A 27,632-nucleotide genomic window follows, 5' to 3' on the forward strand; every position below is an offset into this window, starting at 1 on the left:
AAAAGACATTCATTCTGCTTACCTGGTCTGCTTATTGGTTTGACTTAAAATGTCAGAGTATGTCGTAATAGAAAAGCTGTATTGAGATACATAATTTGTGTTCCTGAAAGTTGTTTTAAAGTGTAGCTTCTTCTCCCTGTCATCACTTCGCCTCTGTCGTTATGCTATTTTTATGCTGGCGCACTAAACTCTCGGGTCCTCCTCAGTATGCTAGAGTGTGGATAGGTCAGATATCTTGCCCTTCAGTAGAGGTCCCGGTGCTCTGGTAATGATTATCTGTTGACAAATGTGATGAATGCTGGAAGTGCCTGAACCCAAACAACCGTGAGGAAGAATGCGAGAGAAAAATCCAATATGTCCAAGGAGAGAAACCTCATAAAGAAGGAGTGGCATATGGAGATGGAGATATTCCCTCTGCCTCCCCTCCCTCCATCTCTCCCGCCTTTTTTCCACGCCTGTCGCTCTGATGAATATCATCCATGTTCAGATCCACTGCAATCTTTCTTTCCTTCATCCCCTGCTGCATCACCTGACCTCATCTCCAGCTGTTCATTGTCCATCCATTCTCCATTGTTAGAATTCTAAACTCAATCAGTGACCATGATTTTGCCAATTAGGACATGTTCCTGGATCAACAGTCCTGTGAATGAAAAATCAGCCATGTCAGTCCAAACTAATTATAATAACTACTAAATTAGAGAAAAACGAGGCAGCTCATGAAATTATGTGTCAGTGTTGATGTGATATTTACTAAAATATAAACTTTTAATCTTGTTTTAACACTCGTGTGCAGAAAACCACATAATGACCTCAAGAAAAGAAAAATATCAGATTTTGAATATATATGCACTATATAAGCCCTACAGTCTATGATATGTGATGCATTACTGCAGCAGACAAGTGCATGTGTGCAATCGGTTCAAGAATGGAAACACTCTTTATTAATGAGCTTTTATATAAGGACAAACATTTCTAGCTGGGTTGCCAGGTTTGCGTAACAAAACCAGCCCAATTGCTATTCAAAACCCGCCCAATCTCGACCAAAACTATCACAATAATAATCACGTTCCGGGGGGTAAAAATCGAGTTGAAAAAAATGTACCTGAAATGTCGGTGTAAATATAGTTGATAAAAATGTTTTTCATGCACCAACCCGAGCCCAAAGGCTATCCATATCCCTCAGCAAAACCCTAATATCGAATTGGTTGATGTTGATCCAAAAACGCATCCTACTTGGCAAAATCACAGTCTTTTAGTTCAAGCATATGCTGTATCACGGATGCCATTTTAGCTTGTCTCACACCAGCATCTCACAACAGACCTCATAGTAAACCATCCCAGTTCTGTCTTCAATCTGGCTCTGAAATAACAGAATGCTTTAAGAAAAAGCTCAAAAAGCTGATAACGATAGTATGGCTTTACTTGTGTTCTGACAGTACGGTGATCAAGAGAGATGTGTTACACTACACTCGTTGTTATAGTTAGGTTTCCTCTAATTTATGCCTATTCACAGCTCTCACCTGCTAAGGCAGAAATGTTGTAATCAGTGCATAAAAAGGAGATTGGCCTCCAGTTCTGAAAGGATTTTTGATTAGGGCTGTTATGCGACATGGTGTTGCCAGAGAAACGCATCATCAGACAGGCCGTGAACGCTTGAAAGGGGCTCACATGCAAACCATCAACACTCGGCTGCTTAACAGACACAACTATCAATGTGCTAATCGCAACTCAACTTCTGTTCTCAAAATTGTGGATTTAGTCAAGTGGGTTTTTTTTCCGCAATCTCAGCAGAAATTAAAAAAAAAAAAGTTCAAACAGAAGGCTAAAGGACCAATACATTACCAGGGCAATTCGTAACTATTTTACGTTTTGGCTAATTGGTTGTACGATCTCATTCGTTTGTTTTCGTACGATCCATTGACGGTTGGGTTTAAGTGTGGACATTTACATCAAAGTCCCCATTCAGTCAATACTTTTATCCCTTAAAAGCCTTTTTAATATAATCAAAATGACATATTTAAAAGTGAAAAAAAAAATTATTCATGCCTTAAAATAGCTTGAATGCAACTCTACACCCTTTCTTCATTTAGTATACGTGGAATCATGAATATGCTAGTTAGTCCACTCTATCAACTGTAGACGCTACACCATGGCAAGTGGAAATATTGGTTAAATTCAGCCATATATGTTTGAACATTTTTAAACGTTCAAATTTTTAAACTCTGTTAGTTCATGTTAACTAATGTCAACAAATTGAACCTTATTGTAAAGTGTTACCCATTTAATAGTCTGTCAGTAATTGATAATTGGCATGTAGATAGTAGATGCATTTGTTTTTGAATCTTTCTCTCAAGAATTCAGATCTGGTTTTTTGTTTTTTTGTTTTTGGAATCCCAAAACATGAACACGCATCACTGGAAACAATCCAGCTGCATGTTTTACAATGGCATTGTTCTTCTCAAGTGAATGCACTTAGCTGTTCTTGGACGGTCATGTGTTTGCTGTGGTGCACATGAACTGATGTTTAAATGGATAGTCTATGCATTTTGAATGCTACGCATTTTGCTTCTTGTAGAGCAAGTGATTTTTGTATTTATATTGTATGTAAAAGTGTGTGTGGTGTGTGAGTATGTTTGCATCCCAGTAAAGGGATGGAGGACACACATTAGCTGTGCCATAGCAGATGTCACCAGGCACATGGTGCATGGCTCATAAATTATAAAGTCACCCCTTTCTCCATCCCCCATTACATTTTCCTCATCTCATCTCTTTCCCCCCTTTTCACTCCTCCATCTCCCCTCCTCAAATCTCTTCTTCTCTCTGTTTCTTGCCACCAGGGTCATGATAATTTGCCTGTTGGTCTAGTATTCAGGTTTCTTAGAGTACATTTTTATGTTGACTGCTATTTTGCACACTTTCTGTCCTAAATAATAATAATAAAATGTTTTTATTATTTATTTGTATTATACAGCACTGTGGAATACTTGATTGGTTGGTCAATTTAGACATTGTGTTCATATATTTTTTGTATAATGGCTGATGAACTGTATATTTTACAGTTTTCTATGGAAACGTAACATGGATTTTTGTACACTACCGTTTAAAAGTTTGGGTTTGGTCATATTTTTCATGTTTTAAAAGTCTCTCAAGCTCACCAAGGCTGCATTTATTTGATCAATAATACAGTAAAACTGTATAAAGTTAAATATTGTTACAATTTAAAATGACTTATAATAAATATATTTTAAAATATAAGGTAAATAAATAAAAAATCTTAAAAAGAAAAAAATAACAATGTACCAACATTCCCTCACAGCCTTTACCTCTGCATAAAGCTAAATATAGCTGCAGAGAGACTTTTACCTGAATGTCAGTGCTTTTATTTTTTATTTTCCACACGACTTCTTTCCCCATCTTTCTCTACATCATCTTCTGTTGCTGTTTTTCTTCGCAGAAGCTTTAGCCAAACTGCAAATAAATATAATTGGCCTTTAACAATAAGTTTCTCTTATAATTTACTCAAGCTCTAAACTTATTTGGCTTTCTTTACTCCATTGAAAACAAAAGGAGAGATTTTTGGATGATGGTCGCAAAAGATCGAACTTGAATCATGAATCTGCTATCACTATTTTAAATGTATATAGCAGAGTGTTTGGGTATAAGGTATGGATAAGTCTTCTTCAATAAGTAATTTGTGAAAAAAAATTTGTAAAGATAATTCCCCATGGAGTCAAGAAAAACTCTTCTGCATATTAAAGTAGTTATGAAGTAGTCACATGAATATGTAAAGTTATGATTTATAGCTCCCCTTTCTTTCCTCCTTTAATTATTTCATTCTTTCTTTATCTTTCTTGTGTTCTCTCTATCCCCTCCCCCTGTGTTGTATGCTGTTTACTGATTATAGTGGCATTGGTTAAATTGGGGCAGAGCATGAGGCATCGATGCAGAAGAGACAGTGATGCAGACAGGATTCTGCCACACTGACTCTCTCTCTCTCTCTCTCTCTCTCTCTCTCTCTCTCTCTCTCTCTCTCTCTCTCTCTCTCTCTCTCTCACACACACACACACACACACACGCACACTGTTCTGCTCTTTCTCTCTCTCTGTGTGTCATGTGCAATCTCTTGGCCCCTGAGCCTTAGCTGAGGGGACACCAAGTGCCACACTACAACATCTGTCGCCAGAGTGCCTAACACATACACTCCCTTTCTCTTTTTTATTTGTTTCTGTTTTTCCTTTACTATCTTTTGATACAGTGGCCCCAAAAAGTTGTGGCCAGTGTTCTCACAGTCGTGAAAAACCTGGAAATATTTGGGAATTTAGATTTTTTTTTTTTTTTCAGTCCTGGAAAAGTCATGGTAGTTAATAAATTCTGAAAAGTCATGACATTTTCTGTAGTGAATAATATACATTTTAGTTGCTTTAATTTTTATTTAATTAAATTGTTTTGCCTTCATCAAAAAGGTTAGGAAACATAATAATGTGCAAATGTCGTTACTTTAGGTAACAAAATACCAAAGCTAGTGGCATTTATTGTAACAAAAGGTTTTTTTGTGTGTGTTTTTTTTTACTATATTTTAAAGTATTTGGACAGACTTTTCAAATAAAATAATAAAATCACAAAATTAAGTTGGTTAGCTTTCAAAATATAAAACAACTACTACTATTATTATTATTATTATATTATATCCTTTAAAACTTGTCAGACTTTGTGGAAAATGTTTTATTGTTAATATCATGAACCGTGCTTACTCTTCTAGGACATCTGTGTAAACTTGAGGTGAGCTGACTTCATACATCCACTAAAAATTACCTTGGGACCAGAAAATATCTAGAGTAATTTGTTTGCAATGTCATTTTTTATTATTTATGTGTGATTTAAGTGTCTGAATACTTTTTAGGCTGGTGTTTGTGGAAGAATGCACATAAGCAAATGTGAAAAAGCAGTCATAAGCCTGTTTAGATGTTAAACTCAATTTAAAACATATTTTAAATCTTAAATGAAAAGGAAAAAATAAATAAAAATCAGCAAACGTAATCACAAACTTAAGGAAGAGTGATGTTTTGGCGCTCTCGCCTCAGTGTAGGAGTAACAGCCAGGCCAAACTTTCCTTGGCGAGACTCTGTATTGATTTGTGTGGGAATGGCCAGTGTGTAATGTGTGTATGTGCGTGTGTGTTTCTGCACATTCAGCCTACAGATTTAAGTCAACCTCACCGACAATTCCTACATCAATCATTGTCTGTTACACACATGCACCTTGCAGCTTATTCTCGTCTTGAGTGCAACAGGCCTGGTTAGTTTATTAATAATTGATTTTCTGGCAAGATATTTAACAGCAAACACAGATGCGTTTTTGCTTTTGCCTGGTTTGCTCGTTTTTTTCCTCCAGACTGCAGATAATCTGCTCATGTTTGGTAGTGTTAGTTCTCTTTGGTGATGTTCATTTGATATGAATTCCTTATTTCTGCTTCTTAAGGCCCGTGTCCGTATCAATTATCAATGAGCCTTAATTATTAAACGAGGAGACTCGCAAAAGGACTGCAAATGTGTTTGGATGTTGTCAACCGCTTTTACGTGTGTGTTTGAAGACATGACAGCATGGAAGAAGAATAACACAAGATCTCTTTAATATCTCAATGGTTTCTCCAAGACAACAATGACATTAAATGGAGAGAAAAAGGAGAAGTTTCTGTAGGGGAAAAAAAGGAACCTCACATGTCGCCTCTACACTTAAAAAACAATAAAGGTACTTTATTAGCATTGATGGTTCCGTAAAGAACATTTAAGATCCATGGAAACTTCCCATTGTACAAAAGGTTGTTTATAGAGGAAACGTTTCTTTTAGATTTTCAAAATGTTCTTCTCACTAAGATAAAATGGTAAAAGGTTCTTTGGGGAACACAAAAATGGTTATTCTATGGCATCGCTGTGACCCTCTCAGAAAAGATCTCAAACTGTGCTCAAAATATTCGGAGACCTCTAACTGAGACCTACAGTATATAAAAGGGCAACCTACAGGGATGGATAATACAATTTAGCACATTAAAACATCATCTCTCAGTTTCATTCTCTCCATATTTTTTCCTAGTCCATCTACTTCCTCCAGTGGTGGTGTTCATGTTAAGGCCTCTCTTGTTGTCCTTCCCCTTCCTTTCTTGCTCCTTTCTTTCACATTGCGCCCCTTGAATATTTATTATAATTAGGATACTGAGTATGGGAGAGGCTTTAACCAGCACAGGCAGAGAGAGAGAATTAATAAATATATACATTCTAAGTGTGTGTGTGTGTGTGTGTGTGTGTGTGTGTGTGTGTGTGTGTGTGTGTGTGTGTGTGTGTGTTGACTTATTATTTTCAGACATAAGCGGTGGTTGAGGTTGAACATGGATTTCACAATTTCCCACTGTAGGAAACTAAGAGAGAGAGGGATAGAAGGAGGAGGGAAAAGAGCGGCAGCTGGCATTTGACGGTGAAGCATGCCTTTTTAATGAGCATATTAGTCCTCCACAAACCCACTCTCCTCCAACCATTGCAAAGAGAGATAGAGGGGAGGGAATGGAAGAAGGGTGTGGTGGAAAATAATATAGTGAAGTGAAGGGTCAAGAGGTGGAAGACTGTTGGAAATGAGGAGGGATTGGTAAAAGGAGAAAATAAGAGAAGACTCAAAATTTACCTGTAGAATGAAGAATCACTGAAATCACTTTAATAATATTGTGTAAGGTAAATGGAAACTTTTGCTTCAGTTGAAACTTAAATGGAAAGTTCACCCCAAAATTGTAATATTGTCTTTCCTAATATGTTTAAAAACTTTAATGTTCCACAGAAAGAAAGAAAATAATGCAGATTTGAAATGACATGGGGGTGAGTTAATGATTGGATTTAAATTTTGGGGTGAAATTGTCCTTTAAGAAGCTGAAATCTCCCATACAGGTACTTTTCTTGAACAGTAAGATGTTCTTCTTGGAACCATACACAGTTGCGACCTCCAACCTCATAGAGAGGTGGAGACCTGTAATGCTGTAGCTTCATGAGCCGGACTTTAGATATGACAAACATCCTCACAACCTTGCATCAAGCATCTCAGACACAACGTTTGCATTGTCATTGAGAGCCTGCAAGGTGTCAGGCGTCTTTTATCAACATATGCTTCTATTATTACAAGACACTTCAGGCTGCTTGTTCTCTCTGCTTTGAATGTGAATAGAGCTGAAATGAAGGAGAGATATCATTCATAAATGTAGATAGTGAAAGGGGGGCCACTGAAGGAATGAGTGGCTATTGTCGGAGGGTGTAGATGTCCTATTGTCAGCCGCTGAGTAATTCTTTTGCGGCCAAGAGAAAGCAGAAGAAAAGAAATGATGGTGGCGGTGAGAGGTGGAGCAGAAGAAAGTGAGAGAGAGGGGGGTATTGATTCTGCCGGAGCTCTGTTCATTCCCATTCATGCCCCAGTCAGATACTTCAGTTAATACAGGCCTTAAGATTTATCAGGATGGGTGTTTTATTGCAGTTCAATCTTAATTACTTCCTCAACAACGCACACTCTGGGCAAATGTTCATTAATGTGCATGGCTACACTGCAGTGTGTGGTAATTTTGTGTGTTTGCAGATGTGAAGAGACGATAGATAGAAAGAGACGATAGATGGATGGATGGATGGATGGATGGATGGATGACCCTCTAAAATGACAGCCAGATATAGTATCAAAGATCCCACCTCCATTTCCCTCTTTCCTCTTGCTTTATGACTTAGCAGGTAGCTGGTTTTTTTCCTCTGCAGTTAGTTTGTGTCACTGTTGCTGGGCTGGGTTTTGTGGCCATGTACCATATGTCACATTACTATTTAATTTGTTCTGTGCGTATCCACAGCGACCCTTTGGGCATCTCCATGGCCTGGTGTAACATGATGTGGCATTGGCAGGTTAGGATTTGTGCGGTGTTGTATTTTGTTGGCGTATTCCTCTGTTCTGTTGTTTCTATGCAAAAGGGGTTGGGTTGTGAACAGCCGCACTTTCTGAAACTGTCCAAGGTGCTGAACTGGAGCAGCTGTGTAGATAAACTACTAGCAGTTCTGAAGTTGTGATTGTGTATGGGTGCTGTCCGTGGTGCTGAAATGATTGGACACTATATAAATACTCTCTCCTCACATGGCTCATCTCTGTGAAGTTACCCTGACCATCTCCTGTTTCCACAAATTCAAGCCTTTATTCTTCATGCAAATGGTCTAAGATTTCTCCGGTATTGGCCTCTTTGCACTGGCTTCCAGTCGAATTTAGAATCCAATATAAAGTTCTGTCCATGGTTTTCAAAGGTCTGTCCAATGGCATTTTCTGTGGCAGCCCCGCGTCTTTGGAACAGTCTTCCTTTGCATATCCGATCCTGTGACTCGCTAGAATGTTTTAAATCTATGCTGAAAACACACCTATACGCTGTGGTCTACAATGGCCCCGAGGCTTCTGGTTACTGATCAGGGTCGGATATTAACCCAGTGTTTTGTGTGAGTACTGTCTGAGTGTTTGAGTAATTTTTAGATCTGTACAGCACTTTGGCCAACTTGTGTTGTTTTTAAATGTGCTTAACAAATAAAGGTTGATTGATTGATTGATTCATGAATCAGGCTCAAGACAGATTTGAAGGTTACATCGCAGTTTGTAAGTCACCAAAATGCAATTAGATAGTGTTACCCCACCACTAGCCAGTCATACACGATTGTTTACACTCCTTTTGTGGCGATGTATGTGTGTGTGCATGTGTAATTATGTATGTGTGAACAGCATTGATATCAAAAGCAAATTAGGTTTATCGGGGTGACTCCGCTCCGACCTTGGCGATGCAATGATGGCGGAATTTTGATCGTACACACACTCTCACACACATGTTGTGGCCAGAAGAACACATGTTTATAGTTGAACTCTCCACACTCAGCAATGTTTCATGCCTGCCCCCCGTGTCCTGTCATTAGGACGAACCAGGACGGAGTAGGCACTCGGATGAATACTAACATGCATGCATGGATTACATGGGGGACATCTGGCTCTTTATTTGACATTTTGACCTTTCTGATTCTCAGAAAGTGAATTCAAAAGTCTGTCTTAGTATTTTATGTAATCTAGTAAGGCTTTGTTGTGTTTCACATTAAAACAATTGGGTCTTGTTTAATGTTATCAGTGCAGTAAAATTTTATAGGTGACTTCTCGGAGATGTACATATTCCACTATGGATCATAGAGGTCTTCAAGTCACAATCCAGATCAGCAGCCCTAAAACTGCCACAAACATATTTAATACCCTTGAGAAACATTTTGTTTGTGTCTGTTTTCAAAGAATGCATTTTGAGTTGCATGAACACATACTGTCAGGACAGGGAATGTGGGACAACTTATATCAGATAGCTAAAGTGTTAGATAGAGGGAAAGAGTTTTTAAAAGAGAAGCTGCATTCAATCTGTCAGTGTTTGGAATTGACAACTGGATTTACATACAGACGTGAGTCACAAAATATCCTGTTAACACAAAGGCTCACAATATGTCTCAAACACTATATCTATAATTGGAAGTCAAGTGTTCTATTTGGGGCGACGTCCATAAAGCGGCAAAGTCTTAAAACAGATGACATGACAAGAGTCCAATCAAATCTTAATTAACCAACTGCAGCCAGGGTCAGGGAGTAGCTCTCGTGGAAGACAGTAACTGGATATAAAACCTTCAAATGACATACAACTGGTATATGTCTCTATAAGACTTTATGATATAAGAATGTTGCTCAGTCTGTTTCCGTCCACTCAACAGGGGTCCCCCGGAAAAAAAAAAATTCTGAAAATGTACAAGTGTGAGTTTGGTTATAGAATGCTGATATCACTCTACCGTAAATACCTGAAGCGTGTGTGAACACAACTGTATTAAGGATTCAAATAGAGGACTGACAATCGTATTCGGCTGCTGTGTGAACATGGCCACAGAGATCACCCACACAGATGTAATTGAGGTTCTCAAGAAGAGTGAGCCGGATTGTTGGAGTTTGGAGACGAGGAGAACAGCAGGAGCCAGTGCAACTACAGAACACAGGCTGAAGTTGGACAAGAGTGGGTGGGAAGGAAAGAGTGACAGCAGGGAAGTGGAAGAAGTAGGTGCAGGGAAAGGCACAATAAATGTGTAGTGCATTGGTTGAAGAAATCTGTTTCCTTATCTAAATGTAACTGCAAGTTCTTTGAGCACGCTATATGTGAATATAGTCAGAGCTATAGGGCTTTAGGTATGACATGCAGGGGAGCATCGGTAAAACCCCTTCGGTAATGACTATATTCATAATGTAGCACACCTCTAGTGCCTTACTGCATTGCTAAAATGATCCCCTCACAACATAAATAAATTAAGGGCACATCTGAAAAATCTTTAAGTGCTGCCCTTCCACTAGAAGATATAGAGTAGTCCTTGACATGTAAACTAAAGTTAATAGTTTGCCTCTAACTCTGTGTCTAAACCAGGCGCAACAGCTCAAGGATGTCTACACTCAAAAGTTCCAAATCCATTGGTTCTGTTGTCAGAAGTAGGACAAAAGCTTGGAGTATGTCAGAAATATGGTGAAGACATGGTGTAAGGGTGCTGTTAAGCAGGTGTTTCACATTAACGATGTTTGACCAATCAACATCCATGTTCAGAACTGTCCATTGTATTATAACTGAGCTTGACATTACATTATTATAACACTTGACATTACATATATCCAGCATAAGGGTCTATCAGGTGTATAAAGGGTGCTTGTAAGACAAGGGCAGGCGAGCAGGAACTAGAGTCATCTTTGGAAACACCATATCATGTCAAGGAAGATTTGGTTGAGGGTTTCTTTCAAAATCAGCAGTGCAGTGCGTTTTTTGAGCGTGACTGTTTCTGTGGAAGAAGAAAAAAAGAATTTTTTTCGCTTCATCTTTCCTTCTCCGTCCCATCACCAACTGTCTTCCTTCACTTGGTGACATTGTTTTTAATCTTTGATTCCCTCTAGCTCTCTCAGCTCTCTTGATTTTTGTCATCTCTCCTTCGTTAACCATATTCTGCATCGAAATGACGTTGAGTCCCGCTCGCGGCCAATCAGAGCCCTGGCTGGCCTGTCTCTCCGTGTGCCAGGCTCTCCGTTTCTTTCCCCCCGTAGCCCGTTTGTGGCTTAACGAACAAACGAACGTTAGCATCCCCACCGTTTACACCCTTCCTCGCCAGCCTTCCCATCATCCCTCCCTCCTTCTCTCGCTATGTTTTTGCACATGCCACCGCAGCGCCCCCTAACCCACGTCACGTGAGCGCAGGGGCCCTAGCAACAGTGAGAGAGAGAGAGAGAGGGAAAAGTGGAGCGAGAGAGGGAAAGAGGGAGGGGGAAGAGACGCAGAGCATTAATAAGTAATGGGCCGAACAGTTTGAAACCCGGTCCTCGTTAGCATTGCAGCGGCGCCATCATTTGCATGGGAGCTCCTAGAGCAAATTCAACAACAGCCCACACCCCTCTTTTTTTTCTCTCTCCCTCCATCTTCATGTGTCTATCGTTCTGTCATCATGCATTCTCCTTCTGTCTCTCTCTCTCGATCTCCCGATCTCTTTTTATTTGTGATATTTTGGTATTTCTTTCCTCTCATCTCGTGCGCGTCTTCTTCCTCTTTTCCCTTCTGTTGTCGTTCTGTCGTTCTCCGCCTCTACCTCAGAGTCCCCTGGCATTCGTGCGTTGCAATTTTCTTTTTGTTGTTGTTCTATTTTCCACACTATTGTGTATTTCACATTACTATTCATATCCTCTCTCTCTCATACTCTGTTTCTTTTTACCTTGAAAAGGATGGCAGGAAAATGGCGGCTTTACTTCCGGTAGGGTTTTATTTTTAGACCGGATCTTTCTCAGCTGCACTGCGCAGAGAGCGAGAGAGTTTTCCTGCCCTCCTGACATCCCGTAACAAAAAAAATACACATTCTCCAACATGTATACAAACCGCTTTTCTCTTTATGTGTGTGTGAGTGTGTTTCTCTGGCCTTTGGGAGTCTGTGTAGAGTGAGATGTAACTGGAAGGTTGCCATGCTCCACACATAAATCCAATTCCACATTTTTTTTTTCTTCTTTCGGTCTGACATGATGCCCCAGGCTGCCCACGCTACACACTCCAGCACTACCACAGAACCGTGTATGTGTGTGGTACACTCAAGCCCTTGTTTTAGACAGACCTTACATGCCCCCCCCCCCTCCCCCCCCTCTAATCCTTCATGCACATACACACACACCTCAAGGCGAAAGAAGACTAGACAAGAATTGATCCGCACTCCCAAACAGAACTGATCGCAAGGAGACGTGGGACTAATATGTGCATAACTCTGTCTGTCTCTCTTTTAATCCATCAATCTCCATTTTTTATTCTGTACACCCAACGGGTCACTTCTTGTGTGAAGACAAATGTCTTATGTACAGTCACACACACACACACGCACGACATACACACAGGTGCATGCATTTTCTTTAAAGCATAAATCAATACTCAAATAAAGGAATCCACTTCTTTTAAGTAATAGATGTTGAAACCATGCCCAAGCGGTTGGTGGTGCTCATATGTGGGTTTGTGGGTTTGAATATAGTTTGCAACATTTCCCTCCTCAGCCCCCCCCAAAACATAGATGTAGAGATATGGAGAAAATGAGTATGGAGTGACTTTACCATCACATCATTTAAAACCTTGATGACACCTAACCTAAATTGAAGGTGATGTTTTCAGAAAATATTTGTTGTACGTTGATCTGAAATCTAAAATTGTCAGCAAATATTGACTGTTCCCCATCTGACCTCTATTTTACAAGGTGGCAATTTCATACAATACGATAAAAAAAAAAAAAACATGGTTTCACCCCTAAACCTAACCCTCAGTGGGGCAGATTGTACAAAAACGTACGAAAGAGATTGAACGAATTCATATGAATATGCTGCCAGTTTGCCTAAATCTAAAATAGTTATGATAGTTGCCATGAAACAGTTTTGAATGATCATCACACAAATCTATAGTTAAAGTTTGTGAAGTGAAATATAGCACATCATATGGAAAACCTTTGTTTCTTTATTTGATTTTCTCTTTTTTTTGTATAGAAAAGAGCAGTTTGTATAGAATAGAACAGTGTGAACTTTACTCAAAATATCTCCTTTTGTGTTCTTCAGAAGAAAGCGGTTTGGACAACACAAGTAAATGATCACAGAATTGACATTTTTGGGTGAAATAACTGTTTAATATTTCACTTAATTTGTGCAAATTATACAGCTAAGGGGTAAAATGAAGGCAGAGTAAAAAAGAAAAATTGCGAGGAAGAGAGACCTTGTATCCCTGGTTGCTGATATTTAATTTACCAGTCTTCACAATGAGAAAGATCCAAGTGACTGCGATTAAACCAAAATTACTCACTGACTACCTCTCTTTCTCTCGCTCTCTCTCCCTCCCTGGTCTCTCGCTCTGGGTGAAATGTTGTGACAGCGTTGCGCTGATGTTGTAGGGGGTTAAAGTCACCAAGTGCATATTATCCTGTAAGGCTTAATATGCAGGTTGGAGCGCGAGGGCCGACTCTTAAATTACAGTTTGCTGGGCCTAGCACTCAGCGTGACAACAATACCTACACAGACACTGTGTTACGTCTATACACACGTATGCTTGTGCTTAGCTGTCATACAAATTTTCATTCAGCAATACATTTTTGTGACGCAAATTATCACACATCCATACACACACACACACACGCAATTTTGTGCACACATACTTCATTTTATTGCCTTATCACATGGCCATGACATTCACACAGACACACGCTGAATTTATCTTTGTTTCCAGCCATTGTCTTTGTTTGTCTGTTGCTACTATCTGCATGTGTGTGTGTGTGTGTGTGTGTGTGTGTGTGTGTGTGTGTGTGTGTGTGTGTGTGTGTGTGTGTGTGTGTGTGTGTGTGTGTATGTGTGTGTGAGCTGCTTGTTATAGTGATGGAGTGTGTGTGTGGGCTGCCGAGTCAAGCCTGTCCTCTCCGCTTTCATAAATCTGCGTTGGATGAAGCTCTCGAGCCATAAAACGCATCGATCGCCATCCTTCACACACACACATGCTCTTCCCACTGGGTAATCCTGCTTTCTGTAGGAACGTTGTGTCTTGTTGAGTGAGTTTTGAATGCACAAGTTTGTCCTAATATAAATGGATAAACAAGATAGTCAACTAATGATATCTCAGCATAAATATACAGTCTAAACACATCTTCATGTTTTTAATGAGTCACAGTGTGGATATGACTCCAGATGTTGACCTATAGCTGAAGGTTTGGTCTTAAAGTGTGTTCATATATGTGTTTGTGTCAGACTTGTGTTTTGTGAGTTTTACATTTTCAGTCCAGTTAGTTTTCTCATAACGGAGCGGTTGGCCTAATCCACATGCCTTGACTGCCTGGAGAAAGTAGGACACACACTGGGACAGACTGACTGTTCTCACACACTGACATACTTTACTGTCGTTATTGTGACCAGTGATGTTCAGTTTAGCAGAACACAGACAAACTCTTTTTATTTTATTTTTTTGTACTCTACACACACATTGTATTGCTTGTAGGTTGCTCTTTCATAGCTCAGGGGACTTCTCAGTTATGTTTCAATTATTAACTTAGATGTTTTGAGGATGTTGCCCCCTGTGAGAAACAATATAGATACAGATCTCTATATAGTGTGCATAAAAATTCTTCCTAACTATGAATTCACACACAATGACCACAATCAACACATATCATCAAACATCTTATTTGTAAACTTTCAAAGTAGTTTTTGTGTCAGAAATATTCACAGCTAAAATGTCCTGAACTGAATAAGAAGGACTGAAAAGGAAGAAGAAACATTTATCAACCACTTCTGGCTTCTGGTTGAGTGCTGCAATGTAAAATATGGCCTTCATGGATGTATAGATAAATCAGAGCGGAGTCAGGCCTCACTGATGTGACTTGAACGTGACAGTAATATACTGTTACAATAACATACACATCAAATATTTGAATCTTAGTCTGTAATGAATTACTTGTTGTATCCTTCAAAAATTCTTTGATGTATGCTTGTTAGTTTTTGTATGTGGTAACTGGAGACATATTTCTGGACGAATTTGTATCTCAGTGAGCAAGTTTTCTTACCAATTATAATGTTGGGATTTTTGTAAAAGTCTAAAGCTGGTTATTCTATCTGCGACTCACTGAATTGAATTCCTGTGGTCGAAGATTTACATATAAAGTTGGTACTGAATGGACTTTTTGAGAATCTTAAAGGCTTCAGTGTTTTTTATTCATTTGTGGCTCAGTGAAATCCATGTGCACATGTTTATATCACCTCTTCTCTGTCTTCAGGTAACAGGTTTTTCCTGACATCATATGGGGCCCTCTACATATCTGACGTTCAGAAAGAGGACGCCCTCTCTACATACCGCTGCATCACCAAGCACAAATACAGCGGAGAAACCAGGCAGAGCAATGGGGCTCGTCTCTCTGTGCTGGGTGAGTGTGAGCATTTGTGTGGATGTGTTGGGCAATTGACATCTTTGTCATTTTTGTCAATCATAGTCTACTAACCATATTTTCGTAAATGGTTTTGTTACTGTCTTAAATGTGATTCTTTGAGAAGTAACATTAAGATTCTAATTTATGTCATTGGTATTTAACCCTTAAAGACCTAGACCATTTTTGGAGCACATGACTCGCCTGCTCTTTTCTTTGTTTTTCTAACCCATTATAGCGGTCAGCATCAAGTACCATATATCATTTTAAACAAGAGAACTTGATGTTTCAATCTAGCTCATTTAAATGACCAATTTGACATTTATTTTGTCTTAGAATGGATAAATTTACCAGATTTAAGAAAAACGGCAGCAGATTTCTTGTGTGTTTTTTTTACTCAGCTCAAACAAATCCTCCTGAAGTTTGGATTTTTTCCTTTAGAAAGTTGTACTTGGATATTCTAGATTTCCAGATGAAATTTTTACTACATGTAACAATCCCTGAGCAAGTTATAGCCATTTATTATAACATTATTAAAGGCGATTTTCAGTGAAAATCTGGTGTTATTTACAATGTAGATGTGTCCAAAAAAGTTCAGGAAGAAAAATAAATAGAAACATTGTAATAGAGCACTGAAGCAAATGTGACTTTATATATATTTATGTAGTTTCAACCGATCTGGGCTTGGGGGTGGGACTAAGCATCAACAAACTGCTCGTTTGGCTCAGAGGAACAAATCACATGGGTTTCTTTGACGAATCAATGCTGATCAAAACTTGATGATGCAATCACATTCACTACGGAGCATCTGAATGTCCAATCGCGATGAACCCCATACCAAAATAAAGCCGCGAATCTCCTCTTTATGGGACTTTTTAAAGCATACAAATTGGATTAGTGGTTCAAAAGTTATTAAACATTTAAGAACAGCAGTTATTTTTATGCCGCCGGCGGCCGTTTAGGTCTTTAAGGGTTAAAGGGATTATATTCTACATTTTCCTCAAGGCCGCTTATGATTTAATTTAGGGATTTTGCAGAAAACAATTGTAGTCATTTGTTTAAACATGAGCATTTTCTACCTTTACTCAGACCATTAGAATTAATCAGGCAGTTTTGCTACTGTACCCTTAAGATGTATACATGTAAATTACCTGATTTGTTGTAATTAAATATTATTGCTTTCTCTCTTTCCTTAGACCCCACTGAATCCCCGCCTTCTGTGATGGACAGTTTCCAGTCAGGAGAGGTACAAGTGGGGCGCAGCATAGAGTTGCCCTGCATCGCCTCCGGGTACCCCAACCCTACCATCCGCTGGCTGAAGGATGGGAGGCCGCTTCCTGCTGACTCCCGCTGGACGCGGCGACTGACCGGCCTCACAATCAGCGATCTCCGCCTGGAAGACTCCGGAAACTACATCTGTGAAGTCACCAACAGCTTCGGCTCCAAAGAGGTCACAGGACACCTTAATGTCATCGGTAAGGAAATAAAATAGGAAATAAAGGAAAAGAGAGGTGTGACAAAAAGCACTAGTGGTAGGGTACATTTAGTACATAGTACAGTGTACTAGGGTACATAGTACATTTACTATGTAAATTACATAAAACATCACCATTATACTTTCGGTGAGGGAAAAATGCAAGCTTTTCAAAAGTTACAAGCTATCTTCAGCCTTTAAATTTTAGATATGTTCTTGGATCAGCATCCTTGTTGGTCCTGGAACCACATTCCTGAACTTGGATTTTATGGTTAGGCATAGGGATAGTGCTGTGGTTGGAGCTTCAACACCATTCTTATGAGCCTGGGGTTAGGGATTATGTTCGTTTGACGAGAATGTTCTTTCAACATGTATACTTGGCAAAATCTTATCATCCTTTTCACTTATCATAGATTCATCAAATAGGACATGTTGCTGAATCAACTTGTTGGTCCTTGAGCAACATTCCTATTAAACAGTCATACTTATGCATAGGGATAGAGCTGTGGTTAGGCTTAGTAAGAGTAGGATTAGAACTATGTTTGTTTAACTGGAATGTTGTTCCAAAACTAACAGAAGATATAGGAACGTGCAACTTCAAAGTAATAGCCACCTACTCTATTCCCCAAAGCAGAAAACAAAACCCTGTAGCAGGTGTCCTCATCCTTGTTTCTGGAGATCAACCTTCCTAAAGAAAGATACCTACCTGTGATTTTCAACTGAATACAAAGAACTTGATTTGCTGGCTTAGGTGTGTTGGAGTTGGAACACCGGGAACAGGGATGAGGACTCTTGCCCCAGAGATTTGGCTGCCCTATCGAAGTATCCACCAATTGAAGTAGAAGGGTTATCCCAATCATGAAAAAACCAGGGCCAGTGGATCTGGGTCACCTGTTGGGTGTCAGTTTATGGAGTGATTTGTTCGTCCATCTCTTACAAAGTCCTGAAATATCCACAACCTTTCATTCAAAGGAGAGGGTCCAGGTCAAGTAGGTTCAACACCATGCTATCGAACCAATCTAATGCCCCTTATCTCCTGTGCAACTGTGTTATAGGGAGAAAGAGATATCGAACGGAGTATACCAGAGAGTGAGTAAGCAAGAAGCACATTTGTGTTTAAGTGATTTTGGCACACTGATAGGCCTCTGCCACCTTCTCGGTGACTTTCAGAGAAAGCAATATGAGAGGACAGGAAGACTGTTGTGGCCTCTCCAGTCTGACCCCTGTTTTACCAGAAATGGGTGTATGTGTTTTCGAGCAGACATGGGGAGGGATCTTAGACCAGTGGGATGGTATTAGCTGGAGCCTTAATGTGAAAGGAAGAGGGAAATAAAAGAATGGGAGGTGGGGTGGACATTTGGACTTTTAGCCGGTGGGCACATCACACCAGTGTGCTCACACAGATTCTGACAGGACAGGAGGAGAGGAGGGCACACACAAATACATACACACACACACACACACGCACACACAAACACACACACACACACGCACACACACACGCACACACACACACACACACACACACACACACACACACACACACACACACACACACACACACACACACACACCATCATGCACAAAGGCCTCCAGCACATAACACCAGCTGCCTTATTGCTCACTGACATTTTATCTCGCTCTCTCCATCTATCTATCTATCTATCTATCTATCTATCTATCTATCTATCTATCTATCTATCTATCTATCTATCTATCTATCTATCTATCTATCTATCTATCTATCTATCTATCTATCTGTCTATCTATCTATCTATCTATCTATCTATCTATCTATCTATCTATCTATCTATCTATCTATCTATCTATCTATCTATCTATCTATCTATCTATCTATCTATCTATCTATCTATCTATCTATCTATCTATCTATCTATCTATTATATCTGTCACAAAAACATAGGACTGATAAGGCACAACATAATTTTAACTTTTACTCTAAAAGAATATATATTTATTCAAAACTTTTCCCTCAGACTCAAACACCTCTCTCTCTCTCTTTCTCCACAGAGCCTCTGAGAGTCACTTTATCCCCCAAGAACCTGAAAACAGGCATCAGCAGCACAGTTATTCTTTCATGTGCTGTTCAGGGCTCGCCCCACTTTACCGTCTCCTGGTTCCGCAACACAGAACCCATCGTGCCCGACCAGCACTTCTCCATCCAGGGTGCCCACAACGAGACACTCTTCATCACGGCAGCCCAGAAAAGACACTCAGGGGCATATCAGTGCTTTGCCACCCGCAAGGGTCAGACCGCACAGGACTTCTCCATCATACTGCTTGAGGGTGAGTGGATAATGGGATAGCGCTGAAGGTTGTGGTTCGGATTCTAACTCTCCAGTGGTTAAATAATTTTTTTTGCATCAAAGTTCCAAAATTAGATTACTATTATTTTTAAGCAAGTTACACTGTGGGCCAGATGTACTAACGCTTTTGCGCACACTTCAGGCGTATTTCTTTAGCAAAGTGCGCATAAAACCATGGCGAGGTATGTACGAGGTATGACTGCCTGTCGCGGGAACTGAAAAGGGCAAAAAATACGTTTAATGATTTTTACGTTTAAATACGCGCAATTTACGGTATAGTGGGTGGGGACAGGCGCTGATTACCTGATGAACTGCAGGTTTGGTACATAACACGCACACAAGCGCTTTCTGCATCTTGGCCATGGCGCTATTAACGCTGCGTTCGCAAATGTACGTACATCTGGCCCTGTGTCCTACACAGGCATGACACGACAAGTTTCCAGTAACAGGTACTTTTGCTGTCCATTATGAACATGAACTACTGCACAAGGCAAATGCATAACAGTCTATCAGAATATATCTGGTTTTTAATTTTACAGAAACAGAGAGGAACCAAGCATCTGGAAATAAAAGAGCAGATCCCTAGTGATCTGTAAAAATCTGGATCAAGTAAACTTGCATTTTACGGTTTTACCATTTAAATTCATTTAAATTTGGTTTAGACAAAATATAAAAAAATTGTGTTAAAAATGATGTGAACAAATTTACTTGCTTTTTTCAGTGTCATATCTGGTTAGGACACAGTTTCATAGTGCAATACAGCATTAGTGACATAAAATTTACCGTTTTTGAATCACTCTTGAAAAATGTAGCTGTTCGTATGATATTTTTCAGCAGTGTGCTTTTCAACGATTATGAAGTTTTCTATCTGTATTGCTCTCTCTTTTTCCTGTCAGACGGCACCCCGCGGATCGTCTCGTCTTTTAGTGAGCGCGTGGTAGCCCCTGGCGAGCCCTTCTCCCTCATGTGTGCAGCCAAAGGCGCCCCTCCCCCCACCATCACCTGGACGCTGGACGACGAGCCGGTAGCGCGGGACTCGGCGCACCGGGCCAGCCAGTACACGCTCTCCGACGGCTCCACTGTCTCGCACGTGAATGTCACCAACCCCCAGATCCGCGATGGGGGCGTGTACCGCTGCGCCGCACGCAACTCGGCCGGTAGCGCCGAGTACCAAGCGCGCATAAACGTAAGAGGTGCCTGTCTACTTTTCAATCTCAGACGTTTAGGGTTATTACCCGCCACCTCCCCGACCCCTGACCCCTGAACTCCTTCACCTCATCTCAAGTCCAGATGTCATCGCTTCTGATCAACTCAAATGTCACTGTGTGTGTGTGTGTGTGGGGGTGGGTGGAGCGTCTTATGTTGTTTGTTCATTGCAGAACTGTCACCTGTGCATTTTCTCATCTTGAACAGCATTCTTTCTACTGTCAGATCATCTGTTTGTGTTTTCTGTATCTTTCCACTTCTCCTGTTCGTCTCTCCATCTGCTGAGTCTTTGTTCCTCTCTTTCACACATACACGGTGTCTCTGTCTCAATGTCGCCGGCTGGCTGGCACACGTGTGGTGTCCTGGCTGTTCTGGGACAGAGTGGAGATCTGGCAACAGGGAGACGCCATCACGCCAAAGAGAAAAGAGACACGTCAGCTAAGAAACCAGACTGAGAGGAGAAAAGATGAGTTGAAATGGTAGAGAAGGGTAGAAGAGAGGGAAAATACTTTGATTAGAAAAGATAAGAAAGGACAAAAGTGGAGAAAAGAAGAGACAAAAACTTAAAGAGGAAATGAAGAGGATCGAAAGGAGATGAAAAAATCTCAGAGGATAGGAGGGAAGTGGAGCAAAGACAAGATGAGAGGAGAGAAACAACTCAGAGAAGGGGAGGGAAAGGAGAACAAATTACAAGGTATTAGAGAAGGAGAAGTGGAGATAATATAAGATTAGTTGACAATGTTTTAGATTATATCATAATAAAAGACTAGTGTGGAAAAACAGGAATGAAAAACAGAAGTAGTGACAGATCTTTTTTTCAAATGATGACGTATTGGGATTTCAATGGACCTTAGTCAGGGTAATGCCATACTTAATTTTTGACAGATATCAAACAAGGCTGTGAGGATAGAATACAGTGCGTTCAATAGATTGTGCTGCTGTTTAACAAGAATCTGATTGATCAGCTAAAGAAACGTCTTTCCAAACAAAACAAAAAAAACTGTCAGAAGACAAATCTCCATGAAACATTTTTAAAAGTGAAAAATGTAAATAAAAAATGTGAAAATTACGTGATATGGGACTCTTATACAGAGCGTGCCATCTCATACAGCCTGATTTTCATATATCATAAAATATATTTTCCCTGATACTTAGGTAAAAAAAACTTAGGTAGATTTGGAAGAGAGAAATATCAGGCCTCAGCTCTGAAACTAATATCTTTTTAAAGATCTGATGCCACTTACCTGACAATTCCAGTAATTATTTCATCCTCAGTTGTGCTTGTTTTGTCAATACCTTGTTGTAAACCAAGACTTAGTGTCCAGGCAGACAAATAAAACCCAACACGTCATACTCTCGGAAGTTGCGTTAAGCCAGCCAATCAGATTAGGTTTGCCAGATCGAGACAGTTTTGTGCATAATATGCATCAGACGGTTGGTGAACTGTCTGTGGGCGGTCGGTGGGCGTGCCGTCTGAGAGAGATTGAGTCGTGTTGACAGGCCTGTTGAATTCACCCTCTCTTCCTCTCTCTTTCTCTCTGAAATGTTCAGTTATGACATATCTGTCTGCTTTAAGGAGACATGCCAGAACAATCATTGCAGTGAGAATGAGACCCCGTGCCAGGAAGCCACAGTTAGTGCACACACACACATTGAATGATCCCAATGCTCATGGACACACTTATATAGTCTTAAAACACCACTGCCTGACTAATACACTCTGACCGCAGTGCGCTCATGAAAACTGACAGCATTGACTTTACCACATACTCTAATCCATCTCACGCACACACATTTATTTTTGAGATGATAGTTTCGCAACACGGTATTTAACAAACACAGACACCCGTGAGCAATAAGGCCCATTCTTCCTGCGAACATTACAATAGAGTTGCTCAGTTACTGTCTGGATCCTTATCTAAGTTCATACATTCATATATTATGTTTGAGAACAAAAGAAAAATAGAGAAATAGAAAGACAGCCAGAGAATAACTGTGAAGAAGAGAGAAGAGGGATACTGTGCGACAGTCTTCTTGAATAATACATCAGGGTTGACTTGTCAGAGCGGTGACTTCAAAGCACAACGCACGCTGAGCTGAGAGAAAGGGAGAGAGAGCAACAGAAGAAGAGAGATATACGAGGTTGAGGAGTGGGCTGTTAGAGAGGATGAGAATATTTGTGTGCATAAAATCTCCATATGCCCCATCGATGCTTTATAAGCCGATCCGCCCTCCATTTTGAGGGAAACAAAATGTCCTTCTACGTCTTCGTACCGTGTGCTTATGGTTCCTCTTTTTTACACCTAAGCCACCTTGTCTGCTTTTTTCTTTCTGCATCTTCAGGCATTGGCCATTCAAATCTTCACAGTGTTTCACCATCCATTCGTTCGTATACCCCTCCATCCTCGTGTGTGATCTGAGAGCAGAGTCCCGAAGAAAGTCTGCCATGTCTTTTTCCCAAAGCAAAGAAAACAAAACAAACACGAATTGGTCATTATTAACCTTTTCAAATTCGGCGCTGACTGGTCTTGCTAGCAAGAACCGGAAGCTGTTAGCATATGCTAATCACATGAAAGGGCATTCGCACTGCCAGTGTTTTGCAGCGACAGAGCAAGTTTAGCGATAGTTGGTGATTTGAGGTTACTGGAGAAAAAATGTGTGACAAATTTGAGCAAACTTTATGCAAATGCACAGTGACTACCAGATAGTGGAGCTCACGTTATTCATTTCACGAAACTGAAGTCGAGCAGGAAAACGCGTACTAGCAATCAACAGCCTGCTAAAAAATTGCATAAACAAGCCTAAGGTGTTTTTTTGCTGATGGAAGCTGGCCATCAAAACTGACCAGCTTGAAAACAATCTAACAGCTTAGGCTTATTTAAGCTGTTTTTTCATTAGGTCAGTGCAGTGACATGGCAAACTCCAACAATTAAATCGATGTCAGTGTCAGGTTTAAGACTACTACTGACCAGTTCCAATAAAAAGCACCAAAATACTTTTCAAATTCAGTAGCTATTTAGCTTTTAGCTCATCAAACTTAACGGATTTAGCTATTAGCAGGCTAACATGGCACAGTTTCACTAAAATAATTCTAAGGCCTCTGTTCTCGCAGTCCTTAATCCTTTAAATGTGTATTTTGGGAAGTTGCTATGAAATGTAATGTTGTTTTTTCACTCTGCCTACACAAACACATTAGGTTAGTATTTTATTGTTAAGATTACGCCTCACATACCCTTAGCAGTAAATCCATTAACTTGGCATATTAATGTAACTGCAGAAACACACCTCATTCAGTTGCTGAATTTATAAAGGCATGGTCCTTTGTGCCAAGCTCTGATCAAGGATACGGTACAAGCCACATTGAAACTTTAGATCCACACAACTATTACACCACAATCTGTGCTGTGAAGACCAAGGGCATTCTAACCCCCCTCCTCCCCCTCCACCACTCGCTCTTCTGTTTCTTCCTCCCACATTTCTCCCTTCTTTACCCAAAATGTCCATGCAAAACCTGGTCTTCCATCTCCCACTCTTTCTCAAATCCTTTTCTTTTACCCTTTTCTATCCGCCACATTCTCCCTCTTTTTTTGTCTTTCTTCCTTCCTTCCTCTCTCTCTCTCTCTCTCTCTCTCTCTCTCTCTCTCTCTCTCTCTCTCTCTCTCTCTCTCTTTCTCTTTCTTGCTCTCGCTTTTCTCTCTCTTGCAGGTCCTCCAAGTATCCGGGCCATGCGGAACATCACGGCCGTGGCGGGTCGCAACACTTTTATTAACTGTCGTGTGATTGGTTACCCCTATTACTCCATCAAGTGGTATAAAGATATAGTGCCATTGCCAGACAACCATCGTCAGGTGGTGTACGAGAATGGCACTCTGAAGTTGAGCGATGTGCAGAAGGGCATGGATGAGGGAGCGTATCAGTGCAGTGTGCTCATCCAACCCCAGCTCTCCATCAGCCAGACTGTCTACGTCACAGTCAAAGGTTAGTGCTCACTACCAATTATTTTGGGTACGTTTATGGCCCCTTAAAAAAAAGTCAAAAGTGCAATCTACATTTAATTTAAGGACCTATTTATTTACAGGTTTTTAAGTGAAAAAAATTAACATCACGATTGTTAGCGAAAAACTTCATAAATATGTTATATCTTTGTTTTGTTTTTTAGTGTGAACTCTTTCATACCAAGTCTGACATTTTTACAATGATCCGTATAATCTTTTATTGTCAGAGACTAATACAAATTCTCCATTATGTACAGTAAATAGTTTTTTTGTGTGTGTGTGTGTGGGAAATTGTGATATTTTAAATATATAGGCTATAACTTTGTGTTGATTAGACATTTTGGATTTAGTATAAAATCCTTCACACCTATTTAGATGTAATCATCATCAAATATCAAATATGTCTATTTTTTATTTATTTTTATTAATTCAGGTATCTTAACTTTGGATATAATTCCCAATGGGCACAAGCACTGTAAAGACCAAACGGATTAATTCTCTAAAACACTAAGTCATTTAAGGCTAATATGGCTATCTATTCAAGCAAAACCACCATCTACTGTAGAGCACGTTTTTTACACAGAGCACATTTTTACGTACACATTTTTAAAAATATAAATACCATAAAAATTATAACACTTTGCAATAAACCTTTTAGCAGAACAGAGATGCCTCATTAGCGGATGTTTCTATGGGCCGATATACAGTACGTAAGCCGTCTGCCATATTGGAACGGTCAAAGCCGGTTCGTGAACATACGAGAGCAAGTTGACTGTGTGTCTGCAACCATAATTAGACGCGTGTATGATTATCTATATCTGCAATAGAATTCAGGAGATTATGTTGCTATATCAACACAATACAAGACGAAGCCGTCAGCTAACAAGACATTAAAAATATTATTGTAAAAGTAAAAACATTCAAAAGTACAATAGTAAAAACCAGTTTTATACATATAAAAACACAAACTAACACATTCTCACCTGTGAAAGATTATTATCCCATTTATTTGGGAATTTAAATGTCTGCGGTTTCACAACCAGAAGCTGCGTAATTTTATGGCATCATTGATTCTTACTGTGAGTGACGACACACTGACAGTTCCAAGATGGTGGGTGCGCCGACGTGTCTTAAGTGGTTGAATGCATCATCTACGTATACACAACTATGGTATGCACCTTCAAGTGGGTTTGCCATCTGCCATTAAAATAAAAAAGAGGAAGCTCAAATGTGCATGTGTGACGCGTGAGGACCAATGAAGACAAGTTCTAGCGCGTCACTCTTACACATTCGAGCTTCCGTGTTTAACATATTTGATGCACACTTTTGTAACAAATCACCCGAAAAGTCATTTTTTTTACTGTTTATTTTTATCTGCCGTCAGACTATCTGACTTCGTTGCAATGGGTTGCGACTTGCTTCGGACTTGACTGACAGATTGGCATTATGACACCGTGAGCTTCATGCTTTCTAACCTTAAATCCACTTTTTTTTTTCTTTTGGTTGCAATTATTCTGCTGATTGTACTTAAAATACAATAAGTTTTTATTAGTAGACCCATATTCATAATTGTGACCACAAAGTCTGTTTACAATGTCTGCCATTGTAACAGATGTTCACATCTACCAATATCTGTATACAGTGTGTGTGTGTGTGTGTGTGTGTGTGTGTGTGTGTGTGTATATATATATATATATATATTGAGAGAGAAAGAGTATCTTATTAGAATATATACACTGTTGTATATATATACACTCACCTAAAGGATTATTAGGAACACCATACTAATACTGTGTTTGACCCCCTTTCGCCTTCAGAACTGCCTTAATTCTACGTGCCATTGATTCAACAAGGTGCTGAAAGCATTCTTTAGAAATGTTGGCCCATATTGATAGGATAGCATCTTGCAGTTGATGGAGATTTGTGGGATGCACATCCAGGGCACGAAGCTCCCGTTCCACCACATCCCAAAGATGCTCTATTGGGTTGAGATCTGGTGACTGTGGGGGCCATTTTAGTACAGTGAACTCATTGTCATGTTCAAGAAACCAATTTGAAATGATTCGAGCTTTGTGACATGGTCCATTATCCTGCTGGAAGTATAGCCATCAGAGGATGGGTACATGGTGGCCATAAAGGGATGGACATGGTCAGAAACAATGCTCAGGTAGGCCGTGGCATTTAAACGATGCCCAATTGGCACTAAGGGGCCTAAAGTGTGCCAAGAAAACATCCCCCACACCATTACACCACCACCACCAGCCTGCACAGTGGTAACAAGGCATGATAGATCCATGTTCTCATTCTGTTTACGCCAAATTCTGACTCTACCATCTGAATGTCTCAACAGAAATCGAGACTCATCAGACCATGCAACATTTTTCCAGTCTTCAACTGTCCAATTTTGATGAGCTCTTGCAAATTGTAGCTTCTTTTCCCTATTTGTAGTGGAGATGAGTGGTACCTGGTGGGGTCTTCTGCTGTTGTAGCCCATCCGCCTCAAGGTTGTGCATGTTGTGGCTTCACAAATGCTTTGCTGCATACTTCGGTTGTAACGAGTGGTTATTTCAGTCAAAGTTGCTCTTCTTTCAGCTTGAATCAGTCGGCCCATTCTCCTCTGACCTCTAGCATCAACAAGGCATTTTCGCCCACAGGACTGCCGCATACTGGATGTTTTTACCTTTTCACACCATTCTTTGTAAACCCTAGAAATGGTTGTGCGTGAAAATCCCAGTAACTGAGCAGATTGTGAAATACTCAGACCGGCCCGTCTGGCACCAACAACCATGCCACGCTCAAAATTGCTTAAATCACCTTTCTTTCCCATTCTGACATTCAGTTTGGAGTTCAGGAGATTGTCTTGACCAGGACCACACCCCTAAATGCATTGAAGCAACTGCCATGTGATTGGTTGATTAGATAATTGCATTAATGAGAAATTGAACAAGTGTTCCTAATAATCCTTTAGGTGAGTGTATATATACAGTATATAATTACTATAGTAATTGTTATATTGGATATTATAGGGATAGTTGCTCCTTTTTTACATTTAAGCCCCAAGTATTGGATCAGAACTCAGTATTGGCAGATGCTCGATATTCAATGACTCAGATTGGATCGGTTG

At 40.0% G+C, this 27,632-nt stretch overlaps 1 protein-coding gene across 4 annotated transcripts in view; it reads left to right on the forward strand.

The window, feature by feature from the left end:
- Positions 1-27,632, forward strand: part of LOC130095709 (cell adhesion molecule DSCAML1) — a 121,705-nt gene that overhangs the window by 62,018 nt on the left and 32,055 nt on the right. For all 4 annotated transcript variants that reach the window (XM_056262464.1, XM_056262465.1, XM_056262466.1 and 1 more), the window contains exons 4-8: positions 15,360-15,506; positions 16,703-16,981; positions 19,012-19,287; positions 20,204-20,500; positions 24,219-24,491. In XM_056262464.1, coding sequence (XP_056118439.1) covers positions 15,360-15,506; positions 16,703-16,981; positions 19,012-19,287; positions 20,204-20,500; positions 24,219-24,491 — 1,272 coding nt within the window. The remainder of the gene's footprint in view (positions 1-15,359; positions 15,507-16,702; positions 16,982-19,011; positions 19,288-20,203; positions 20,501-24,218; positions 24,492-27,632) is intronic.

The sequence above is a fragment of the Rhinichthys klamathensis genome, unplaced genomic scaffold (genome assembly GCF_029890125.1).
Source record: "Rhinichthys klamathensis goyatoka isolate OS25496 unplaced genomic scaffold, OSU_Roscu_1.1 h1tg000192l_1, whole genome shotgun sequence".
In the NCBI taxonomy this organism is placed as follows: Eukaryota; Metazoa; Chordata; class Actinopteri; order Cypriniformes; family Leuciscidae; genus Rhinichthys; species Rhinichthys klamathensis.